Below are 14,283 nucleotides of genomic sequence, written 5' to 3'. Positions count from 1 at the left end.
TATATGTATGTATATATATATATATATATTTATATGTATGTATATATATATATATGTATGTATATTACTTTTTAAAAATTAAAAATTGAGATCTTTTAATATGATATGAAAGATTTTGATGATTTAAATGTAAAAAGTAAAGTTTGAATGCCAGGTGCATAAATATATATGAAGTAGGTATATACAGGTAAAAGCTAAATAATAATAAGAATAAGAATAATTAATGTTCTGAAATTTCATGTTGTCATGTGAAAATTTAAGCTTCTCTTCTCATTTCCCTTTATTTAGTGTAGGCTTATTAGTTTTTATTTTGTTCGTTATCTGGCAAATAAGAGTCTGTTTGGGGCAGCTGTAAACAAGCAACTTATCATGATAATATGTTGATCAGCAGTTTATCCTGATAAGCTGACTAACTGTTTGATTTATGTGTTTCAAAAACAACTGATTCTGGATAAATGATCATTCTGTCATTGTTCTGAATAAACTGTTTAGTTTTTTGGTCTGTGCGTTTGCAGAACAACTAATTTGCAGTTTTTTTCTAAATAAATGAATAATCTAGCACGCAGCAGTTGTACCATTCACAACAAAACTGCAATGTCCACATATTACATATTTTTGATGCAATAAAACCCCTTCATAACTGTACAAAAAATGATATACACCTCACCTAATAGTGAGTATCATGAAACTTAAAAGAAAAAAAATAACATCTTAAAATTACAAGAAAAAAATGACAATATTCATTTTAGAATGTAGAAGCATGTCACGAGGAGCGTTGCCCAGTTGGGACACCGTATAACCCTGAGTAACCTTGCTAGGATGGGAAACAGTCTAAACATAAGCGGCGTTCTCCAGTTGTGATACCATCGAACTTCGAGCAATGTTGTCTAGTTGGGATAACAAAAAATCGAACGTACAATTTGCCCACCTGAAGAACTTGCAGTCCTTCTGTCTGTGTATCCACTGCAAGCCTGTAGAACTGTCGCTCATAGATATGTTGCTGGCGTGACGTGAGTAATAAGGACGACAGTCCGTAACAACATAACACTCGCTCGGACTTCCCTGAAAACCTGGAGCTCATCTTACTACAATTATTCATGAAAAATAAATCGGTCAGAAAATCTTAACAATAGATCACATAAATAGATATAAGAAGTATAAAAAATAAACTCCAATGCCAGCTTATCCAAATAACACAACTGAACAATTGTTTTCAGCATTGGCTGAGAACAAGAAAATAGAACTTAAAGCATGATCAAATCCAGAACATTACTCCCATAAAATATTTAAATGACAATATCCATAAAAGATATGCACATCATTCAACAACACAACATATTTATTCATCCTTCACAGAATATCATAAACAATCATCATTCTCCACCGTAATTTGCAAGTACAAACAGATTGAGTAACTTTCATAATAACACTTAATAAATATTATCCCACATTCTGAGTATCTTCCTGACAGTTAGACAGCATTTTCCCTAACGGGTACCATATCCAACTATTTCCCCACATGTGGCTCATTAAAGCAGTGGTTGCCCTTAAAAGATATGGGCTATCCAAGCTGCTTAACCATCATTATAGTGAGGTCAAATCTGCGAAGCACCATAAAATGATTGCCCTCTAAGAGGGAAAACAATAATATATTTATAGAAAGAGTTAGGAATGGTCAGCATAGAAGCAATCTAGTGAGGATTGCAAATCAAGCTGTTGCGAAGGAAAAAGGAGAAGAATGGCCAAATATATATATATGAAATAGTAAAAACTCCAGGATATCAAACTATGTGTAAGTTGTTTCGGTCTCTTATAGTCATTTCTAACTTATTCATACAAAAACTAGTTGTCAAATGAATTATCAATAAGAAGGAAACACAAAAGCTTTGAGTATCGAATACCTTGAGAATAAGTTAGAGACTATCGAATTCACTTCAACTTTGATCATACCACAAACTAGTTTCTAATAATAAGCAGCCAGCACACATGCTAGACCACTCACACAGTCACACTCAGGAAATAAACAGAGAATAAGTTAAATATGGTAAAATAAATTTAAAAAAATTGAAGGGGATAACTCCCTGCACCAAATAAATCTACCCCATTTCCAATCCATGAAATGATGAAAATTAAAAATTATAGATTTGGCCACAGAGGCTTTTCCCCAACGTTTAAACATAGACACATCTTTTGTAGAAACATCAAAGGGGGTTGAACGCATACTGACTCGTGACGACAACCCCACTTGAACTTTACGTTCAATTTATCTTCCAAGTCCGGGTCAATCCACACACGTTAATTTTTTTTGCAGTTGGTACTGCCTGCGACCTGGAGGCGGAGGGGGGAGAGGGTGGGGAAGGGAGCATGTTAGACAAAATAGAAATATAAATGATAATTAACTGAAGAGTTCAGAGGCATACAATTATTACCTCTAACTTCTCATTCCACAATTCCTTTGAAATATCCATGGTATGCTTGATAGGATTCCAACTCAATCCGATAGATCCCCATTTTAGTTCCTTTCATAACTTCTTGACCTTCCAACAGGGAGTCATGATACACAAAAAAAAATATACTGTTTTAAGTACCCTTTTTATGTTTATTTTTGGTGATATTGCACTTTAAAGAAAGATACTTTTGTGTTTTTGTTGCAGGTGTACCATTTTGAGACATTTGGAGCAAAAATGACAAAAGAAGCAAAATTTAGTGCAAAAACAACTGGAGCAAAAACAGTCAGTTTTGGGGTTTGGCGCATGATGCGCCAAAATCAAGTGTGTTGGCGCATGATGCGTCAGGTTCGAATTTTTCAAATTAAGGCGATTCGAGACAAATTTTATGCAAATTTTCAAATGGACATTTGTTCTAAAAACCCCATGGAGTGATTCAATGCATCTAGACATTTTGGAAGGTTCTAATTTGAAGGGATTTGACGCTTGGATCAAAGAGGCACATCTTTTAAATTCAAATGTTTGACTTTTGAATTTTCGAGGGAAATTGAAACTCTTTTCAGAGGAGGCTGCCCAAAATAAAATAGAGTTGGAGAAGAATTTCTAGGGGGCCAAAAAAGAAAAAGACGAAAAAAGGGAGGTGGCGTGAGAACAAAGAGATAGAGATAGAGAGAGAAAGTCAAGGGCTAGAAAGTCAAGGGCTTGGAGATTTTTTCTTCTAGGTTTGTAAGAGGCCAGAGAAGGTGAGAAATTTCTTCTTCATTACACTTCTAAGAAAGAATTGAGAGTGCTTGTAAAGAGAGAAATGCTTGGAGAGAATTTCTAGGGATTTTCTTGGGAAAGATTGTGAGATAAGTTGTATTTTTCATTTCTTTTGTTTGTAAATTTATTTTTATATATGAAGTCCGTGTTTTATCGTATCTTTCTCATGAATTCTAAGTAGTTTTATTTATTCTTCTCCCTACTTTAAAGAAATAGTTTTTTGAAGAATTGATTTTGTTTGTTACGGTTTTAAATGTCAATAATTTGTGATGATTTGAACTCCGATCTTCATTTACTTTTCGATCTGGCCAATTGAATAGTTAAAATGTGTTGAGAAACATATGTTCTAAAAAAATGATATGATTTCTACAACAAAGGGAGAATCACATTTGATTTCATGAGAGAGTATGTCATCCATGGGATTGGATGCAAATCAATAGGGAAATATACTTCGTTGAATGTAGAATTGGAAGATTTTAAGGTGACAGATTAGAATCTCCAATTTGGTTCACTTGATTGGAACCTAATGCGAGCATGTTAGCCCTCAGGTGAGAGAGTAATGGGAGCTCTGCAGAGACAGCGAGTATCATCACAGCCTAACCACAGAATTAGGGACCAAACTCTGGATTAGTCAATGTTTTTTATAGCGCTCGGAAGAGGGTAGAGAATAAGATTACTCCTATTTGACACAAAAGAGATTTTAAATATATTTTTCAAATGATTTCAATTTCTTCACAAGCCATATTTTCATTGTAAAGGGAAAGGGTGTTTTCTCATACTTCCACTTTTCATCAATAAAAATATTTGTTTTATTTCAACAATTTTACTTTCGAAAGTTTAGCATCTAGTTTAACTTAACTGTTGTAGTCGTACATCTGCATATTTAGCAGTATTTCACCTAAGTAGTTTAACTTCAAACTTCGTACTTTACTTTGTTTTTATTTTTATTTTAATTTAAGAATAGAATATAAATAGCTAATTTATATATATTTCCAACTTCCCTGTGGAATTGATATCTTAGAGCCCTGTATACGTATACTTGTGTTATATGTAAAAGGGAATTGGGAGTCTAAAAAGAGATTTTAAAGATAGATTATTTTCATTAAAGTTAGATTATTGGTTGGGTTGCATTGCATATTTATTATTAATTTAATCCCAAGTTTTCACGCAACGCCTTCCTTAGTTGATCTCATTTGCTTTTAAATTTTAACTTATCGTACTCTTGCCCTGTCAATTCTTTAAACTTTTTGAAAATATTTTGTCACCCTTATTTGTTAAAGTAAATGGTAGATTTATTTCCAAGTTCAATCTCCTTAATACAAAGATTGCAGAAAATTTTGGTGACATCCATATCCCACATTGCTGACGTAGCCTCTTCTTTGTTCTTAGCCATAATGGGACTGATAAAAAATATGTAACAAAAATTACACTAGTAAACATGATTCAAGTTTGTCTCAACAACAAACAATCAAGCCGAAAAAAAAGGAAAGTCATAGCTAGCTTTAGATATACTTAGCATATTAGGTAGCAGTCAACTAGATCAAAGATTTATACAATGTTAAAGAAGGCATTGCATAAATAACATTTCAAACCAAATGTAGAATTTGAAAAATTCAAACATTTCACGATCAAACAAATCCAAAGCAAAACCAACTTGCCAATATGTTATCCAAATTTGATAAGTAGGGAAACATATTTTAGAGTTTACTGAACCCACTATTAATAAAGAGAGAATCATAGAAGCCAACTTCGCAGCCAAATATAATTGGTTTGGTGCACGTTTTTTGAACAAGCCTGGATCTACCTAGGACCATATATTATCAAGAAGCAAACATGCCCTATAACATATTGATTTTGAACTTCCCAACATAGGAGATTAGTTCATCCAATATAAGGTTGAAACATTGTTCATATCTCAACTAATAAAAGGGCTCAACTTGTTGAGTAATCCTCCGTCCAATTCATATCTCAATTACATGGCTTCTGCAAGCCAACATAGGAACTCAAAGATGCAAAAAAAGCCACAAAAAATACTGCAGAAGTAATGCTTACAGCTTTCCAAATGATTTTCCATGGCATCACCAAGCCAAATTCTCTCTAATATTATAAGTAGAGAATGATAAAGCAAAAAATAATACAGAAATACAACAGAACACATCGGGAGTCCAATAAAAAAAACTAAAACTATCTCAAAATAAAAAAGAATGTCATTCAATGCTTTTGAATGCTTCACATCTTAATTTGCATGGAAAAGATTTCACCCTAAAAATCAAAAGAGTCATTCATACACAATGCTTCACAACCAGACCTACGCAATCGTCCATTGTTACGAATCACAAGAAAACAAAGGTTAAGTACTTACAAAGCACAGCAAGGGCGGATCATAGGGAAGAAGACAAAAGTAATAGAAATGAGAGAGAGAGAGAGAGAGGAAGCACGAGCAATCAATAGTTTTTACCTAGGGCACGAGCTGGGGAAGGCGATGACACAGGTAGGTAAGTAAAGAAGGATTGAAACGTTGGACCGCGACCCTGAGGGAACGGGTCGCGTTCTGTTATAATGCAAAAAACGTTTCACGAGACGCACTCCAAACGCGAAAACCAAATGCCTTAGATGTGTATTCAAAACGCATACGCTGTGGATAAGTCCCCCGAAACACACTCTAAGAAAGCTTTCATAATTTATATTTTTAGGCAATTTTATGTAAGATTTACATAAATAACACTCAGTTCTTATGCATTTATAGGTTTAATGCCAAAACTTGTATTTTTACATATACATAGAACCTTACCTATGCATGATAATATACATTTCATTTTTAAAAAGTTCAAATAGTAGTACTTTTAGAAGTGATATGGAGGATATCAGTGAAACGATTGTAAGAAACAATTGGGTGTTGGATATCTAAATACATAGGATTGGGTGGTAGCAAGGTCAACAACAGAGGTAGAGTGCAAGGACATGGTATTAGGGGATGCTGAGATGATGTGGCTGAGAGCCCTGTTGGTCGAACTCAAGGTGGGCCAAGGAACTTAAGGCCCTGTTGGTCGAACTCAAGGTGGGCCAAGGAACTCAAGTGAAGTTGTGATGCGACAACAAGTCAAAAATCAACATTGCCAACAATCTGGTGCAACACGATAGAATCAAACATGTGGAGATTGATGGAATCTTCATCAAGGAAATGTTGAATAACGGACTACTGGAGCCAAGTCATGTAACTACTGGAGAGCAAGGGGCTAACTGCCTCACTAAAAGACTAAGTTCATTGAAGTTGCCTAGATTATGTGACAAGATGAGCTTATGGATGCTTTTGCCCATCTTGAGGAGGACTCTTGAGAGTTATGTGTAAAATAGATTATTTGTAGGGTTTATTTATAAAAGTTGTAACCTATTTAAGTCCATGTTATGAGTGAAATAGTTAGGTTTTTTGTAGAATTATTTTCAATTAATTCCGAACCCCTCATCACTTAGGATGCTTTCTAAATAAAGTGCCAACAAAAACTGAATAAAACTTTTCCTACTGAAATATCTCAAATAAAACGAAAAATATTTAAGTGTAAATTCCAAAAAAGTCACCCAACTATCATGTTAGCCAATCTAGACCTGGAACATCATATTTCTCCAATTTAGGCCCCCGACCTCACAAATTGATTCAAACTATTTCAAGTAGAAATTCAAATACAAAATCGATCCATTTTAGTCATTCGACAGCACAAAATTGATTCCAATCTAACTCCTAATGAACTATCTTTTTATCAATTTTATATAATCGAGAGACTAAATTGAAGAAATATGATATTCGAAGGGTAAATTGGCCCCCATATTAATAATCTTAAAATTATAAATAAAATAATGAAATAAATTGGTCAGGAATAGTAGGTTAGGAAGGTTTGAAATGACAACTGAGAAATTCATTTAGAAAACTAATTTCTTGTTTCCAACAGCCGAGTAAACGTGCCTTCTGTTAAAAACCACCCATAAGATGTAATTTCAGCAATAATTTAGATCAGTATAACTGGTTTACCCCATGTAGATAGGGTGTGTGCATGGGACAACTTATTTTATGAATCTTTATTTAGCTTTGAAGCTATGAATTAAATGAAATGAGCAACTCAAAGAACAGGGATAGAACATGAGGGCAGAAACAGAAATATCATCAAATATGATGAAATAAAAAATAATTGTCTACAACAATGATGAGCTACCTCAAAAGATAGAATTGTTCCATGAAAGTGCGCAGACAGTTAAACATTTGTGTTAAGTATTAAGAAAAAGGGGAACATTTACATACATAATACAATTCTTGTGTATTGACATATCCCACGCCTAAATATTCATATTAATATCACATAAAAAATAGCACTATTACCACTTTTTAAAAAGTGAAATGCATCTTTTCATGCATAGGTTTAAAACCAAAGTGCTACACATGTAAATATAAAAGTTCAGGTGTGAGATATGTAAGTGGATATAAATTATGTGCAATGTATGTAAAGTTCTCTTAAAAAAATCAACTGGCATTTCTTATGAGTTGTGGTCAGTAATTAATCGAAAAATAACAAGACAAAAACCAATGTAAGGTATAACAATATAACTTCACAAGATATTAACAGCCATAATGTGATAAGTGGCTAGATAGAACAAATGATTAGTGATAGCCATAGCAATATTACCTGCAACTAGGGACTGCAAGAATTTCTCTGTAACGTAATCCTCCTCATTGGAATTCTCAATAGCCAAACTAAATTTGTATTTTCTTAAGGCTTCTACTTTGTCCACTACATTAAGAAAGCGAAAAAAAAAAAACCAGTTTATTACTTAAAAAGTATATGTTTAGGAGCCAAATCAGTAGATAAAATACTTACTATTTGAAAGTATCCCAATTATTCGTATATGGCCAATTTAATTCAAGAGTATCATATTTCTTAAATTTAATCCCAAAGTTAAACCAAACTGCCCCCTCATATAGACATTATGATAAATAATTAATCCTAATTGAGCTCCTTAACTATAAAAAATTAGATCCAATATAGTCCTTGAGAAATTATTTTGGATCAATTTAGTATATTTGACAGATTAAGTTGAAGAAAAAAAAAATACTCTATGATTAAAATTGCGACAATCAAATCATCAAATACTATTTAAAAGTTTAAGCAGTGATTAAAATAGATAATATAATTGACAAAATTTTCCCTGTGGCCATTTTTTAAAATAGATTAAAATTAGATCTCAGAAAAATGAGTTCCTCTCTTGATCTCCATTTTCATTCTGTAGACTGATGTCAGGTTATCAATTTTTTGCAACTCCTGAAGTTTTTTCGCTCAATCTCTATTTCCGTTATGATTGTAATTGTTTATACCATCCATAGAAAAAGATATCTTGTCCTTCAATTTAATAGGTAGCCTGAACATACCATCATCGTCAAGGTTTCGGTGACAATTGCCATAAGAACCTATTTTGACGTCCATCTTTTGAAGTATGTTAAGCGCTTGCAAACGAAAATTTCGTGCCCCCGCAATTTGAAATAAAAGCAGCAGCAATGGCCTCTTCAATCTTGGGTTGCATAGGTGCCATGGTGTCATATCCAGCCCACGAGAAATAGCCAACAGGTACATTAGATGAGACGCTGGTTGTCATTTAGATTTTAAAACTATAAATTTTAAATTAAACCCAAATTTATGACTAAAAATTCTTGGATTAACTAACAAAATTATTTGCTTAAATCTCTCAAATCTCCAAATGAGCAAAACCAAAGCCCAATTATGGCATCTCTAAGTTCAAACAATGGACCTTTTGGTTTAATTGTAGTTGACTTAAACCATCTAATCAACCCAATTAAACTTAGTTTATTCAAATAATTATGTAACCTATCTTCTTAATTAAAGTCTAAAACCATAAATCCCCCAAAACACACCTTAAAAAACCTTGATATACTCTCCTAATGTCGGTCTAAACCTAATAAACACAAAAATCACAAAATTTAAGAATTTATAATTAATAAATTATTTCTTGTAATTAAATATTTAATTAATCAAAGAGACCTTGCATTAATCGTAATTCACAAGCTTCAATTCAAATGGCCAATGTTGGAACCCATTTCCGTAATTTCAAGAAAATTTTCAGATTTTTGTAAAATTAATTAGTTTTTTTTTTCTTTAATTGACTTATTTAGTTAAGAATATTGTAAAAAATTTAAACTGATCTTAAATTCCGACTAAAATTGCCCTTAGTGGTCCAGTACTTTGGGGCCAAATTTTATAAACTATAGAGGTTAGGTGATATAAAAACTAAACATAATTAAATCCACCTTCCAACGGGTATCACTTGGAGCTCTATCCAACATAATTATCAATATGTACTAAACACAATTCACAATAAATTAAATTATGCTTGTAAAAATATAAGTAAAGAAATAACATGTATCCTAATAATTACGATTGATTGAGGCATGAAAGCTGACATTTGCGTTGAAGATCCCTTCTCTATCGCCCTTGCCCCTTTGTCATGTGCATTTAGGTGGGGAAGGAAGAATCCGGCCGCATAAGAAAAATTATTTTATCCGGAGGCCGGACGTAAAATATGCATTCGGAGACCAATGAGCACATGTGAGCCCCCTCTCTCTATAAAACATGCTCCACCAGCATGAGCACATGTGAGCCCCCTCTCTCTATAAAACATACTCCACCAGCAATACAGTGAGACGCACTTGCCAAGTGGTAAGTACCCACTAGATTCCGAACGTAAATTTACGTCTAATGTCCTGATGAAATAATCTCTCGCCGCACAACAACTGTTTTCGTATATCCATTCAGAAATAACTTTAGGGATGCTAACTTGCCAGGTGACGTTGACGGTGTTCTAGTCTCTAAAAGTGAAATAAATATAGTGTATTTTTTTCTTATATTATTTTTTTTTGCTCATTTTCCTGGCATTCTCCAGCTTAGCTGTAAAATATTTATCACTGATATCTTAATAACATAAAACTCTACAAATAAATTCTCACAATACTTAATTATGATCTGAAATTTTATGCGAATATTATAAATTTATGGCGTTTAATAACTTGAAATGGCATATCATATAGAAATAATATGCGATGGATTCAAAGTTTTTGTGACTGCATCGTCTAAACTGGAACATGAGAAAAAAATGTGCATGTGCGTGTGTGCGTGTGTGTGTGGTGTGTGTGTGAGAGAGTGAGAGTGAGAGTGAGAGAGAGAGAGTGAGAGAGAGTAATTGGACAAATTTGAGAATGATTCCTAACGATATACTTTTAATATTTAACTCTCAATTTATGAATTTTAGGGTGCCTATTGAGACAAATATAATAGTTAGTAATACATAAAAATGCGTGCTATTGTTAAGTATGTTTTACTAAATACCAAAATGCGTGATAAAATTATTACCATCTCTATTTGCTTCTTCCTAAATTCAAAGTGGAGGTAGGTTTTGGGTAGGGGTGTAAACGAGCCGAACACGAGCAAGTCGGCTCGTTTATATTTCGAGCAGAGTTTCTGTTGCGGTTCATTTGCTTCGCGAGCCGACACGAGCTGTTCACGAACAAAGAATCATTTTGATAACCCCAATCATGTAGCCATAAGATGTTAATGGTTGGGGCAAGATTTAAAAATTATTGTTTATATTAAAACATAATTTTATTATATTTTCTTAATTAATACTTTTAATTGATTATAAATTTTTGCAGTCTTGTAGTCAATTAAATTTTTAAAAAATATTACTCATCAATATACATATATATTTGTGTGTGTGTGTTTGTGTGTGATTGATGACATATTACTCATCAATATACATATATATTTGTGTGTGGCTGATGAGTAGTAATTCAAGTCAAAACGAGCCGAACATGAACAAATAAATCTTTGTTGGTGTTTCACTCGTTAACTTAGCGAACGAGTTGAACACGAGTTTCTTAACAAGCCGAACACGAACTGTTAGCGAACAATGAGTCGTTTTGACAGCCCTAGTTTTGGGTGCTTTTGTTGTAAATATTTAAGTTTTGATTTTAATGATGAAAATTTTTCTCTTTTAGATGACGGGCATAGAAAAATCTCAAAAATAAAATATATCAAATTTTACCTTCAAATAATTTTACGAAGGAACAGAACTCCAATCCTCTGTTTTGCTTTCTACTTCGTGACTGAATTGCAGCCTCGTCCCCCTCCTCGTCCCCCTCCTCGCCCTCCTCCTCCTCTCCCCCTTCACCCTTTCTCCTCCCTGCACTACCATCGCTGCCGACGCCAGCCTCTCATCCACAACCTTCTGCTCGCTCACCCCTCTATCATTTCCTCCACCATCGTCAAAGATCCAACCGATCATCGCCTTTAAATCTTTCATCGGCAAGAAACCACTTCCCTGCACCATTCCAAAAAAAACATCCAGACACCCTTCGTATGCGCTCACCAACATCTTCAGCACAGCCTCCTTTATCTGCTCTCTCAAATCTGCATCCTGAATCCCATACCCCTTTCGATGCCGCCTCAAATTGTCCTGCATAGCCCCTGTAAAAGCCCCCACATCCCCCTTCTCCAACATCCTCACCATTGGCTCCCACGCCTCCGCCTGGTAAGCATAGGCCGCCGCCTCCACCGCCCCCTTGTACTTCCTCCTCATCTTCTCCTCCCCGACGAGTATCGCCAACTCAGACCCCCGTGTCTTTATATATATGTACCAATTCGTGTTCATGGCGAACACATGCGCCGCTATTCTATCTTCAAACTTCTCCCAGATTGCCTCCACGTTACGCTGCAGTGCATCGAGGACTTTCTCGAAGCTTTCTTTAAAATCCTGTTCCTGGTAGAGTTGAGCCATCGACCGCTCGTACCGGTCAGCCGCCACGCACTTGAGAAAATTGACGCCACAGATGACGACACTCGGGACCGATGCATCGGTAGGCGGCGGGAAATCGTTTTGGATGGCATCAATGCGGAGGCTGAGTGCTGAGAATGCGCGGAAGGCGGAACCGACGATGAGTTTCTCCAACTCGCGGGCTTGGGATGAGATTTTGGGAACGCAGTCGTCGAATAGGGCAGAGAGCGCTGATCGGAGGCGGTATGCGGTGTCTGCCATTTTGAGGAGATTGATGAGCGGCTCGCTGGGAGGGTAGGCAACTTGCTCGCCGATGCGGAATAAGACGAGCATGATGCGGTGGGAGATCTTGGCGAAGCACTCTGACCAGATGGTTTCGTCCATAGCGGCGGACAAGACTGCGCGGCAGAGGTGCTTCTCGGCTGGGAGGAGGGAAGTGACGGCGATGCGGATGTGGCTGATCCATAGGGAGATTGCGGGATCGACTGACTGGCAATTGCGGCGGACGTCCTTCGATTTGTATTTGTTGATGCTGTTCTGGTTTAGTTGGCTTAATGCTTTCGTGACCTGACGGCGCCTGGCCTGAAATTTTTGAAATCGACGTGAACAAAAGGCTGGATATATAACAGAATATTTTTAGTGGTTATTTACATCTGTACAATTCCATACCATGAAATTCCTAGGCATTTGAATAAATTTGAAAAGATATTTGATATGTTACTCATCATGGTGCATCGTTCTTCAAGTCCGCTCTATTAATAGGATGAGCGGTCGTAATTCCTTACTTTATGCCTTCAAGTTTTTGCATCTTTGATCTTCTGTTCTTCTTTCGTTTCATTTCTTGGTCGCTCCAGGTTTTCTATAATGGCCCGGTAGTACTCCCCTATCCCCTTCGACTCCATTAACAGCATTGATCCTTCGTTCTTGATGGAGAATGACATGAAGGAGTTGCAAATGGGGTATGTCATGCACGACAGCGCCACCCTCTGGAAATTGCTTGAATCGGCTTGGGAGACAGATTTTTTGGGTGCCCATCTAATCTTATATCAAAACCAATCCAAGTATGGCCTCTGGTTGCCTCTGTGTGATGAGCTTTGTAGCATTTTCAACACGTTTGGGGTTATTCCAGCTTAAGTAAGTTGTGATAATGACGTTTGTTCTTTTTATGTTGGCGAGTGCACATTTCGTGACATATCAACCTCTTTATGTATTTTTCTCGTTAAAGGTAGACGAGGAGGGGCTCACCATGTTTTCGACGAGAAAAGAGCTTCACCTGACAGGAGTGGAGAATAAAATAAGGTACCGGAAGAAGAAGAAGCTCTTGCTTGGTTCCTGTTCTGGCACTTGGGGGATTAGGCATGAGTTCGTAGAACGCTCTCCGTCCAAGACAAATTCTCTTCTAGAGAGCATGGAAGTCCGTAGGGAGATGTTAACCGGCCGTCATATGTCGGTCCCGCAATATACGGCACCAACGACGGTTACTCGTGCGTTGGCGAGTGAGATGCAGAGGTGTTATGGTGTGACTCAGATATCATAGAGAAAGTCTAAGCGAGGGAACTGAAGAAGAAGTTGGTTGTTAAGCGATGGAAGCAGAAGCGCACCTCAAAGTTAGGTAATTTTGTAGGGGATGAGGACCCACCCCCTCGCAGTGTGGCTTTGAGATACCTTATTTTTATGTCTGCTCATAACGATGTTGTTCACAACCAAGTTACTGGCAAGCTCACTGTTTTGTGCCCCTTTGCGCGAGTTTTCGGGTGACAGCATTCCATTGGGCTCGCGAGCCGAGGCTCCATCTTTCGTTGCTTTGTCAGAGAGAGCAAAGCCAGTCAGACCCTGCCTTAGCCGGTTCCTCTTTGCAACATCATCTTCTGGTAATCATGCCTCGTCCTCCCCTTAAAGGGCAAGTTTACGTCAACGCTGGAAGGAGCCAGTAAAGGATCTGAAGATATCATGTGTTCCTCCCTTGAAGAAGAGCAAGGAGGTTTTTGACTGGGAGCCTGTTAGTAGGAGTGTTGCACCGATCAAAACGTCAGACATTTCCGCTGAGGTCCAAGTGAATACTTCTCGATGCTCTCAAAGCATTTGTACCATTTTGTTCCTGAATCCTGTGTCAAAATTTTCACTGAACAACACTGGCATTTGGAGGACAACCTCACTGGTCTCAAAAACACTCTCCCTCTGGACTGGGATGTTTGAAACTACACTCAAATAGCAATTTCTAGATTGCTCCAAGTTTCCCTAGGTCATA

General features: G+C 36.4%; 1 protein-coding gene and 1 pseudogene across 1 annotated transcript in view; both read right to left on the bottom strand.

Moving 5' to 3' along the window:
* Positions 1-831: 831 nt before the first annotated feature.
* On the bottom strand, positions 832-8,846 carry LOC110026320 (annotated as a pseudogene).
* Positions 8,847-11,311: 2,465 nt separating this feature from the next.
* Positions 11,312-14,283, bottom strand: part of LOC110026350 (exocyst complex component EXO70B1-like) — a 21,679-nt gene continuing 18,707 nt past the window's right edge. The window contains exon 2 of the mRNA XM_020727247.1: positions 11,312-12,617. Within this exon, the coding sequence (XP_020582906.1) occupies positions 11,319-12,617 (1,299 nt within the window). The 3' untranslated portion in view covers positions 11,312-11,318. The remainder of the gene's footprint in view (positions 12,618-14,283) is intronic.

The sequence above is a fragment of the Phalaenopsis equestris genome, unplaced genomic scaffold, assembly GCF_001263595.1.
Source record: "Phalaenopsis equestris unplaced genomic scaffold, ASM126359v1 Scaffold000364, whole genome shotgun sequence".
NCBI classification, from domain to species: domain Eukaryota; kingdom Viridiplantae; phylum Streptophyta; class Magnoliopsida; order Asparagales; family Orchidaceae; genus Phalaenopsis; species Phalaenopsis equestris.
The sequence above is the reverse complement of the archived record's forward strand: the minus strand, read 5'-3'. Positions and strand labels throughout refer to the sequence as shown.